General features: G+C 55.9%; 2 protein-coding genes across 3 annotated transcripts; one reads left to right on the top strand and one right to left on the bottom strand.

The window, feature by feature from the left end:
* The first annotated feature begins 986 nt into the window (after positions 1-986).
* On the top strand, positions 987-6,355 carry RNF39 (ring finger protein 39). Its single transcript, XM_068557838.1, has 4 exons — positions 987-1,410; positions 3,060-3,082; positions 3,299-3,390; positions 4,902-6,355. The coding sequence occupies exons 1-4, from the start codon at positions 1,006-1,008 to the stop codon at positions 5,480-5,482; spliced, it is 1,101 nt and encodes a 366-aa protein (XP_068413939.1). The 5' UTR covers positions 987-1,005; the 3' UTR covers positions 5,483-6,355.
* Positions 6,292-9,524, bottom strand: PPP1R11 (protein phosphatase 1 regulatory inhibitor subunit 11). 2 transcript variants are annotated; one of them, XM_068557840.1, is made up of 3 exons: positions 9,408-9,524; positions 7,961-8,069; positions 6,292-7,524 (listed from the first exon to the last, which is right to left on the bottom strand). In XM_068557840.1, the coding sequence occupies exons 1-3, from the start codon at positions 9,450-9,452 to the stop codon at positions 7,322-7,324; spliced, it is 357 nt and encodes a 118-aa protein (XP_068413941.1). In that variant the 5' UTR covers positions 9,453-9,524; the 3' UTR covers positions 6,292-7,321. The 2 variants fall into 2 exon arrangements, with proteins under 2 accessions (XP_068413941.1, XP_068413940.1); XM_068557839.1 differs by lacking the exon at positions 9,408-9,524 and adding an exon at positions 9,164-9,401.
* Between the last annotated feature and the right edge of the window lie 647 nt (positions 9,525-10,171).

Consider the following 10,171-nt stretch of genomic DNA (forward strand, 5'->3'; position numbering starts at 1 on the left):
AGGGATCTGAAATTAAAAAGCGGCAGGGTGGAGTCACAGCAAGGCCATGAATCAGAAGATCTGGGTATGGCTCCACTTCAGGTCATTCCCTTACTGTGTGACCTTGACAGTGCCAGGTCTCTGGGCCTCAGTTGACCAAAAGAGTGAATATAGACAACCTTTGGGTACATGCCAAAGAAGGAGAGAAAGAGAAAAGTGGAAATAAAAACATACACAGGGAAAAGAGAGAGAGACAACTAGAAAGAGAGACATAGGAAGAAACAAGAGAGGCCATGGGAGCCAGCCTGAGGTACAGCTGAGAGAGCCCTACACTGACTCCTTGAGGTGGGAGTGTGGGCGCCTGCTCCCCACCCCTTACCCCACAGCTTCAGTGTCCTTAAGCCCTTAACAGGTAAGGCAGAAGGATGGAGAGGAGAGAGGCCTCTGGAATGACAGCCACACACCAACACTCAGAGGCCTGCCAAAGCTGCACAAATCAGGATCCGTGCTTCCGGGCCCCAGGCCCCCAGATGTAGGTGTGCCAGCCACCTGGAATGACTCATACTCTGGCGATGTGGGCACACATGCCAAAAGCGAGCCGGGGCGCCCTGCCCACCTGTACACCGCAGGCCAAGGGAGAGGCGAGATTCGGGCAATTCGGGGGGGTGACGGGGGCTACCCACCCCACACCTTGCTACCTTGCCCCCAGAGCGCCCCCTAGCGACCACCTCCTCGGCTCGAGACCTAGATTTCCCTTCCACCCTCCTCCAAACCTCACGGGGAAGCGGGAGAACCAGATGGGGTGTTACGCAAGGCCTGATGTTTACCTCCCGCAGGGGCCTCCTCCCTCCCTATAAAGCCTGACGTGGTGGGGAGATTGGCGGAGACAGACTGGTTGAAGAGAGAGGCGATCCCAGGAGAGCGCCAGAAAGCGTCAGAAAGTTAATGAGGGAGGCGGAGAGAGGAGCAGCGACGCAACCAGCAGCAGAGGCGCTCAGCCATCTGCGTAGCCCGAAGGTGGTCGCGATGGTCGCGGAAGGGACGGCGCCCGGACGCTGGCTCCCCATGGAGGCATCCGAGCTGCTGGGCCGGGGGCTGGTGCAGCGCCTGGAGCAGCTAGCGACGTGCCCGCTGTGCGGGGGCCCCTTCGAGGACCCGGTGCTCCTGGCGTGTGAGCACAGCTTCTGCCGCGCATGCCTGGACCGCCGCTGGGGGACCCCGCCGGCCACCGGCCCCGAGGTGCCCCCCACCGCCTGCCCGTGCTGCGGCCGGCCGTGCCCCCGCCGCAGCCTGAGGTCTAACGTGCGGCTGGCGGTGGAAGCGCGGATCAGCCGCGGGCTGCGGGAGAAGCTGGCCGAGCCCGGGGCCCGAGCGGGGAAACGGCGAGGGGGCCGCATCCCCACCACGGGCTGCCTGGACCCGCACGGAGAGGTGAGGCAGGGGTGCGCTTCGCGAGTCCGCAACTGTCGGCCGAAGGGGCCATCCGCGGGCTCCCCGGGGAAGCGGGGAATGGCACCTCCCGAGCTGGGGCCCTTCTCGAAGTTTAGGCAAAAGATGGAGCTGGGGAGAGAAAAGCAGAGGACGAGGGGGCGGCAGCTGTCAAGTGAGAGATGCCGGGAAGGAGTTGACGCTTTGCCCAGAGCGAAGCTGGACGGATGCCTGAGTCTTGTGAGAGGGGCTGGAGGGAAGGGGTTGGGGCACTAGACAGAACACGAGGAGACCCCTAAGGCCCGGCGAAGAGCGCGGGAACTGGGAGGCTGGAGAAAGATGCCGCTAGGCGCCCCGGAGGCGGAGGCCTGGCGGAGGGGAGGGTGCTGGGTGCCTGGGAGGTTGGTGAGGGAGATCAGAACTAGCCCAGCGGAGGAGAAGCAGGAGGGAGGATGGACAAAAAGCTGGAGTGGAGGGGCGGGGAAGGAGGCGGCTGTCAAAAGTTGGGAAGAAGGGAGGGAGGCAGATCCAAACTCCCCTGTAGTGTCGTGGGTTGGTCCCCGGGCTCCGGCCTGGGCCTTGCTCTGTTGTTATTGTCGTCCTCCGCTGCTCCCAGGGCCCCAGGCAGAGGCGGCCACGGGTGGAGGCAAGGTCCGGGAAAACAGACGTTGGGACCTCTGGCTCCTCTCCACATCCCACCCCGATCACCCACCCACCTAGCCTCCCGCGTCCCTCCTGGGCCCTGACTCTTTGGCCGTCAACCAACCCCATTCCCTTGCCGACCCACAGGCGCCCCGCATTCCCGACTGGCTTCTCACCAGCAGCCGAGCCGGTCTCGAGTCTTGCTTCCACCCTTTGAAGTCTACATATACCTAATTAGTCTAGGTGTAATTGGCATAATTAGGCAAATTGCCTTTCCTCTCTCCTTCACCACCCTACTGGTCTGCCCCAGTCTTTCCCACTAGACTGCGAAGCGGGAAGAGGGAATCCTAGTATTTGGAGGGGGAGCGTCCAGCGCCCTCTCCTGGCTCTCATGGTACCCTGCAGATCTGCTGGGCCTTCTGGGACACATCCAAGTCCAGCTGCTTCCTTGGTCAGGGTAGAGAGACACAGAACAAAGGGCCCAATAAACGACACTGGGCTTTTATGGCAAAAGGGGAAGCAGCTTTATTATAAGGCTTTTATAAATGAACTCTTAGCTTAAGGACTCTAAGTATGTGTTTGGTCCGTGTGATGGAGGAGGCGGGGGATACACCCTCAGGAAGGTGGATAAGGATGGGGGCCACTGAGAAAGAGAAGGGGGGCGGGCTGGGAGGAAACAGGGAACGGTGAGGACTCTGGGGGCAAGAAAAAGGCCTGGATGAGGCGGGGGAAGGGGAACTGAGAGGCTTTGCGGCATGGCAAAGGGAGGAGGATGGTGGGGGTGGAGTTAGGAGGATGAGAAAGTGGTGACTGAGAGGAAGGAAAGGTCATGAAAGGGGAAGGGGGAGAATGAGAGGAAAAGGGAGCACAGGGGATAAAGAGGTGAGATCAGTCTGAGATGTGCGGAGGGACCTCACCAAATCATACCCAGCTACCTGAGGAGGCGGGGGGAGAGCTCCCCACAGTATGAAGCCCAGAGCTCACATCCGTTTTTTTTCTGCCCACCCCAGGATACGAAGAAGACATGGAGAAGGTGAGTTCCATTTTTACTGTTTCTTCTTTTCCACTATCAGCTGCCACATCCATCACCTTCTTACAGGAGCCACATCTTTGTCCCCACTCACAGACAGGTTTTCTGGGTGTGGCCTCACCCTTTTCTCCTCCAGAGATGTGAGTGGGTTGGGGGTGGGAACATCAGAGGGCAGAGGGTGTCTACTAATTTCCTGACCCTTCTCCCTCATCTATCCAGGTTTGATGCCCCAACTCCCAAGTCATCTAACTCAGAGGACGATCTCCCTGAAGAATACCCAGTGGTCAAAAAGATGCTTCACAGACTGACGGGTAAGGAGGGCAGAAGGGAGGGAACTAAATGAGAGGCTGTTTTCAGTTTGTTCCCTTTTCTCTCTCAAATATGATCAAGTCCTTTTTGATGTCTGTATTAGTTTCCTAGGGCTGCCATAGGAAAGCACTGCACACCGAGTGGCTTAAACAATAGAAATTTATTGTCTCATGGTTCTAGAGGCAGAAGTTAAATGATTCTAGAGGTAGAAGTCAAGGTGTCGACAGTTCCTTCTGGGGGCTGAGAGGGAGACTCTGTTCCAGGGCTCTGTCCTAGCTTCTCATAGCCTCAGGTGTTCCTTGGCCTGTGGATGGCATTCTCCCTGTCTTCACAGCATCTTCTCTCTATACACACTTGTCTTTGGGTCCAAGTTTCCCCTTTTTATAAGGACACCAGATATATTGGATTGGGGTCCACCCTAATGACCTCATTTTAACTTGATTACCTGTGTAAAGATTCTATTTCCAAATACAGTCAAATTCTGAGGTATTGGGGGGACTTCACAACTTTCTGGGGGGGGGAACACAATTCAACCTATAACAAGGTCTACCCTTCATTCCTCATATTCCAGCTATTCTCTCCTCTTACCTGTTCATACACTCACACAACAGACCCCTGGGGGTCAGCTGCTTCTGGGGAATCCCTGCTGCCACCACTTCTCATCACTCCCTTCCAGAAGTGTCCCAGGATTCCCGCGTCTCCTTGCCCCTGAGGCTCTGGGCCTTCTCTGCAGCTTCTGGGGAGTTCCTTCCATCACTTCCAAGGCTGCCCTCTGCCCTTCTTTAAACTGCCTAGAGAAGGTGCTCCTCCCTCTTGGTCACCCACCATCCCACCCAACCCAGATTGCTTCTAGCACCCCTAATCCAGAAATCTTTCCTCAAAGCACCCCATACACACAAGGCCAATGATTAGTTCTTTCTGGTCCCTTTGGCTATCACCACCTTCTCTCTCCTCTGCCCTGCCCTCCCTATAGAAATAGGCCTGTCTACTCCCACCTGTTCCTGCGGGTGGTGGGCTGGTTTCTCAGGATACTTTGGATTTCTCCCTCTGGCCCTCCCCTCTATCACGTGGGGTGCTGGTATCTGGTATCAGTCTTCCTCTTTAGCTCCATCTTCTCCACCCTGTTGACCCAGCTCCCCCCCCCCCCCCCCGCCCCAGATACTACAGATTGAGGTATCAGTCCACACCCTCCCTAGAAGTCAGACGAGCCTCACTCTTCCGCCAAGCCCACAAACCCGGGCAACCCCTCCTTCAGTCTCTGCGCTGTGCCCCCTGGCCTGGGCCAGCAGGGTCCTTCTCCAAGTCCAATTCTCCAGAAGGAAGTGGCCCATCAGCGCAAGTTGGGTCTTGCCCAAGCCTGCTCTTCATATGCCTTCACCCTCTTTGGTCCTACAGCCGCCTTTTGAGCTGCTGTGGGCCTCTTGTGTACTCTCCGCGCATCCTCTCCATCCTATCCCTCCTCTGACTCGGAAAGCCCGCTCACGCGGTCCTACCCCTGCTTTCTCCTCTCCAGCCGACCTGACCCTGGATCCTGGCACCGCTCACCGCCGCTTGCTGGTCTCCGCGGACCGCCGCAGCGTCCGACTGGCCCCACCGGGGACACCCGCACCCCGCGACGGCCCGGCGCGCTTCGATCAGCTCCCGGCGGTGCTGGGCGCGCAGGGCTTCGGGGCTGGCCGCCACTGCTGGGAGGTGGAGACCGCGGACACCGCCTCGCGCGGAGACTCTTCCGGGGAGGATGAGGACGACGGGGAGAGCCGCTATGCCCTGGGCGCGGCCGGGGAGTCGGTGCGACGCAAGGGCAAAGTAGGCCTATGTCCCGCGGGGGCTGTGTGGGCCGTGGAGGGTCGCGGCAGCCGCCTATGGGCGCTCACAGCCCCGGAGCCCACCCCGCTGGGCCGGGCCGGGCCCCAGCCGCGGCGCATCCGCGTGGACTTGGACTGCGAGCGGGGCCGCGTGGCCTTCTACGACGGCCGTTCCCTGGACTTGCTCTTCGCCTTCCAGGCGCCCGGTCCCATGGGTGAGCGCGTCTTCCCGCTGCTGTGCACCCGCGACCCCCGCGTCCCCCTCTGCCTCCTGCCAGCGGAAGGCTGAGAAGCTCACCCACAACTCCTATTCTGGCTTGGTCCGAAATAAGGCTGCTTCCTCTTGGGCACGGAAATCCTTACTCATTCCAGGCATCATGTCCACGCCCATTGCCGGTGTATTGATAAGCACCCCCCCAACTACATTGTCTGTTTTCTCCCAGATAGTTAGGACCTCAACCGGCCTCCAGTTTCCACATCCATGCCCGAGGCTTAATTCATTCCTGCCCCCCGCGCCGCCCCCCCCCCAAATCTTGGGATGCTTTTCTCCCTTGGTTACCCCAGTACTTCCCAAGGGATCTCTCCCCTTCTATCTTTCCCAGGCCTGAATTGGGGAACAGGTCCTGCCCCATCAGTACTGGTAATTGGCCCACGTTTAATACACAGAGGCCCTGCCGGTCAAACATTTACCTCCCACCGCTGCCTCTCCTCCTGGCAAAGAAGGGCCCAGTGCCCTCTCCACAGGTCTGAGGCTTGGGCTTCCCTGCCTCGTCCATTCTGAGGTTTCTCCTCAAGAGAAACAAAAGCCTCCTCCCCCAGAACAAGAGGCTTGACTCTGGCCTGGGCCTTAGGGCCCTCTTTCTGGGGGAGATGGGGGCAGGCCCGTTCTACTCCACCATGGCGGCTTGCTATGCTTACAGCCTTTTCCCATTAAGAATGTTCTTAAAACCTCCCCCCTGCACATACTCACAACAAGCAACCAATGGTGCTACCTCTCCTTTCCTCAACCTGGGAATGGCCCAGACACCCCAAATTCACCCTTGTATATAGCCTCACTTCTTTCCCCATTTGTATAAATGGGCCCGTATTTAACACATGTTGTGATGTTGGGTTATTTATTTTGTGCATCTGTGGCAATAAATGAGATCTCAGTGGTGGTATGGATTTGACTGATCTCTGCAACTGTGCATGGCAAGAGGCCTGGAAAATGATATCCAGATCCCAGTAAGGGGTGGGGAAGGCCAGGACATCTGGGCTGGCAGAGACATCAAAGCCTAGGAAGGAAGGGTTGAGAGTGCATCTCTTTGCTCCCTCCCTGTTCCTTCCTCTCCCAGGGACCCAGGCCCCTGGGACCGTGTTGGATCTGTCTCCTAAGCTGGAAGACCAAAGTCTGAGTAGATAGTTAGCTCTAAGTGACCAGTCTTGAAGCCAGCTTTGTCAGAAACCCTAGGTCACACGAGAAGAGAGAGGGGAGAGGACATGATTATTTCTTTTTCCATTTCCCATTCTCCCAAGGTGAGAATGACAAAGACCTCTCTCTCTCCTAACTCCTCTTAAGGGCATGATGGGAGTGGGCAGGAGAGGAGGGAAAGGGCTAGGAGCCCTGAGGTCTCACATAAGACCTCACATCCCACAGGCAAGGACTAAGAGTTAGGATGACATAAATACATTAGTGGAAAAGCTCTAAGCCAGGATTAACAAGCATAGCGGGGGCAAGATTGCCTGGAATCTGACTAGGACCCTGGCAGTGAAAGCTGGGGCTGTTGGAAACCCAATTTAACTGTTTGGAACTCAAGTAGAGAGTGCAAGGGGCCAAGATAATTAGATCACAGGACAGGTAGTTTGGCAGTGAGAACAAAGGGAAAAGACTGGGACCAAGATGCCTGGATCCCTGAAGAGAGGAGGCAGAAATGAGGGCTGGGGGAACCCAGATGCCTGGGTTCTGGAATAGCAGCAAGTCAGAATTCCAGGATCTCTGTCCACCCTCCTCCCCCTCTTCCCTCTATCAGGCAGAGGAGAGGGGAGGAGGGGGCTGGAGAAGGGATCAAACCATGGGTTTAGTCCCCGAGGAGCCACATGAATACATTCAGGGCCAGACAGACACAGGAATGGTGGGGGAGAGAGGAATTTAGTGCTGCATTGGCCCTGGAGGGGGCTGGGAGGGGTCAGGAGGCTGGGGAGGGGTGGTGGGGCTTGGTCCCGGGGTTGCATGACGCCGTCCTTTGCGGTGGCCCCGTACACAGTGTGTATGACCACAGCCCTCCTCTTCCTCCTCATCACTCTCCGTGGAGCTCTCGCCAAAGGCCCGAGGTTTCTCATAAATACAGCAGCCTGGATTTGGAGGGAGGAGCCCAGTTAAAAAGGAGGAAGAGATAAGATTGAGCATCAGTTCCATTCCCATTGGATCTCAGTAAAAATCCCTACTTTCACCATTTTCTCCTTCTACCTTCCAGGAACCAACTTCCCCAGGCCCACACTCTGGGACTCAGACACCCAACTCCCTCGTCCTTTCCAGCCAGGAATCCAAAGCTCCACTTCTCCCACCTCAGATACCTCTTGACTTCAGGCCTTGGCACATCCCAATTCAAGCCTCTCCTTACCTCTTTTCCTCTAACTTTAACCTTCTCTCCCTGATACTGGACCACCAGGACAGCCACAGGATTGTGAGTATCTGGGGGCTTCGGGAAGGTCAGCGAATGTGAGAAGGCAGCAGACATGCTGAGGGGAGCCAGGACTCCAGGGTTACCGTGGGCCGACAATTACTCACATTTTGATGAGCGGCGGCCCATGTGTTCGTTGTCCACAGTGTCACTCGTCCATTCCACCTTTTTCTCTGGCTTCCGTTTCCGAAGTTTGATGGTTAGGCTCCGGTTCTCCTGGAACGTTAAGAAGGATGGGCATACCTAGCTAGTCCCCTCCTATTAACCTTTCCCACTTCCTCCCGGGGGCCTCCTCTCTTCCCTTCCCCAACTCAATCAGGATCAGACATAGTGCCAGAGGAGCTGAGTGCTGGGAGAAGATAAAATAGAACAGATTTTTGGCCTCAGGGAGTCCCTTGAGGAATCATGAAGTATTATTTCCTGTTCTTGGTAACCACTAGTATACAGAGAAGATACAATTCCTAACCTAGGAAAGGTCCCAGCAAATCTTCAAAGGAAAATATAAACCTCGCTGTTTCTCCGTCTTCCTCCCCAAATCATCCTTGGTGGTATTAATACATGGAAATTATTTTCTCAGTCACCAATGCCTAATCTTTGATCTCCCTTTCTTTTTTCCAGACCCACTATTCTTTTTCCCATTAAAGAAAGGACTCTGTTCTCACCTCTCTCATCCTCAAGCCCAGCCCTCCCCACTTGTTATCCACCTATCCCCCAGCATTCTGGCATCTCTAGTAACTATTACTCTAAACTCCCTTAGTCCAAGGGTTATTAAACCCAACACAACCTTCTCCCTTTGAAGGAAACTTAAGTTGTTTTTGCAAAAATGCTACATTTTTCTCTATTTATATCTCCTCTGATTTTTCAGAATACTATCTTAATCTTCCTTTTCTTGTTCCCCCATTCCCTCTGCTTCCTTTTACAATCATCCCTTCAACAAATATTTACTGATAAGTATGCTTCCAGTCAAATTCCCCTGCAGCTGGCCTCCAACCATGCTTCCTCACACAGCCCTTCATTTCCCCCCAGCACATCCCTTGCTCCTTAATCTCCAAATTCCCGTTCTTTCATTACTTATACACACCACCACTCCAAGCAGCATCACCTATATCCTAACTCTATTGCATGTCTCTTGACCAGCCACCTGCACCAACTCTGACACACCCAAAATCTCCCAATACCTTGAGATTCTCCCAACCCCACTTCCTCCCATATCCCCAGGCCCAGCCCCTCCAGCAACTCTCCAAAGCCCTATCCCTTCCCTCCCGGTATCTCCCCAACCCGTAAACAGCACCGCCCCCCGCCTTTCTCACGGGCTCGGTTGTCACGGTAACCGTTGTCTCAGTGACGGTCTCACTCAGCCCGGCCCCTGCCTCCGCCATGGCTAAGGCTGAAGAGAGGGAGGAGGGGAGGAAGGGGGATGAGGCACCCTTCTGTCTTTTCTGTGTCTCTGAGGTCTAAGAGAATCGGTATCGGATTCAGATTAGTAGCCAGGATCCTCCACCTTCTTTTTTCCCCCTCCTCCTGGGCCTCCGCTGCCCCACCCCTGGGGATAACCTGTCCAACCCCACTTCCGGATCTCCGCTTCCGGGTGTGACGCATTCTGTGGTCCCCCTTTTCTCTTCCTGGCACTAAATGCGTCAAAGCTCAAGGTCGCCGGATTAGTTCCGCCGTAATGTGACAGTGCGCAGGCGCCGCAAGGAGGCTACGCAACTTTGGCGGAAGGGGCGTCACTGCGATATGGGAGCAGGGGCGGGGCGATCAAGGGCAGCACGCTCATGCACCACAGAGATTGAGCAGGAACCTGCGGTCAAGGAGGGTAGAGTCGGGCTTCGCGCTGCAGACTGGTTACCGCACGTGGTTCAGATGTCCAGTAGCTGAGTCCATCCCACCCCCATCCCTGGCTGTGTGGGAGCGCGGAGAAAACTAAGGGGCAATAGTAATGATCCTACCACGGCCTAGCTTCGTCTTCTTATTGTTTCGTCTGGGAATTAGAGAATCGAGACCTGGGAGCAGTTACAAACAAACTTGATTAAGAATCTGGGTTGAGCTTCCCTCGTGGCACAGTGGTTAAGAATCCGCCTGTCAATGCAGGAGACACGGGTTCGAGCCCTGGTCCGGGAAGATTCCACATGCCGCGGAGCAACGAAGCCCGTGCACCACAACTACTAAGCCTGCACGCCACAACTACTGAGCCTGCATGCCGAGAGCCCGTGCTGCGCAATGAGAAGCCCATGCACTGCAACGAAGAGTAGCCCCAGCTCGCTGCAACTAAAGAAAGCCCAAACGCAGCCAAAAAGAGAAAAACAAATACCGTATGC

This window comes from Eschrichtius robustus, chromosome 12 (genome assembly GCF_028021215.1).
Source record: "Eschrichtius robustus isolate mEscRob2 chromosome 12, mEscRob2.pri, whole genome shotgun sequence".
Classification (NCBI taxonomy): domain Eukaryota; kingdom Metazoa; phylum Chordata; class Mammalia; order Artiodactyla; family Eschrichtiidae; genus Eschrichtius; species Eschrichtius robustus.

Coding starts and splice junctions, on each gene's coding strand:
- RNF39 (XM_068557838.1), top strand. CDS start 1,006: ATGGTCGCGGAAGGGACGGCGCCCGGACGCTGGCTCCCCATGGAGGCA. Junction 3,083..3,298: donor ACGAAGAAGACATGGAGAAG/GTGAGTTCCATT, acceptor TCATCTATCCAG/GTTTGATGCCCCAACTCCCA. Junction 3,391..4,901: donor GATGCTTCACAGACTGACGG/GTAAGGAGGGCA, acceptor TCTCCTCTCCAG/CCGACCTGACCCTGGATCCT.
- PPP1R11 (XM_068557839.1), bottom strand. CDS start 9,232: ATGGCGGAGGCAGGGGCCGGGCTGAGTGAGACCGTCACTGAGACAACG. Junction 8,070..9,163: donor TTACCGTGACAACCGAGCCC/GTGAGAAAGGCG, acceptor TTAACGTTCCAG/GAGAACCGGAGCCTAACCAT. Junction 7,525..7,960: donor GGGCCGCCGCTCATCAAAAT/GTGAGTAATTGT, acceptor CTCCAAATCCAG/GCTGCTGTATTTATGAGAAA.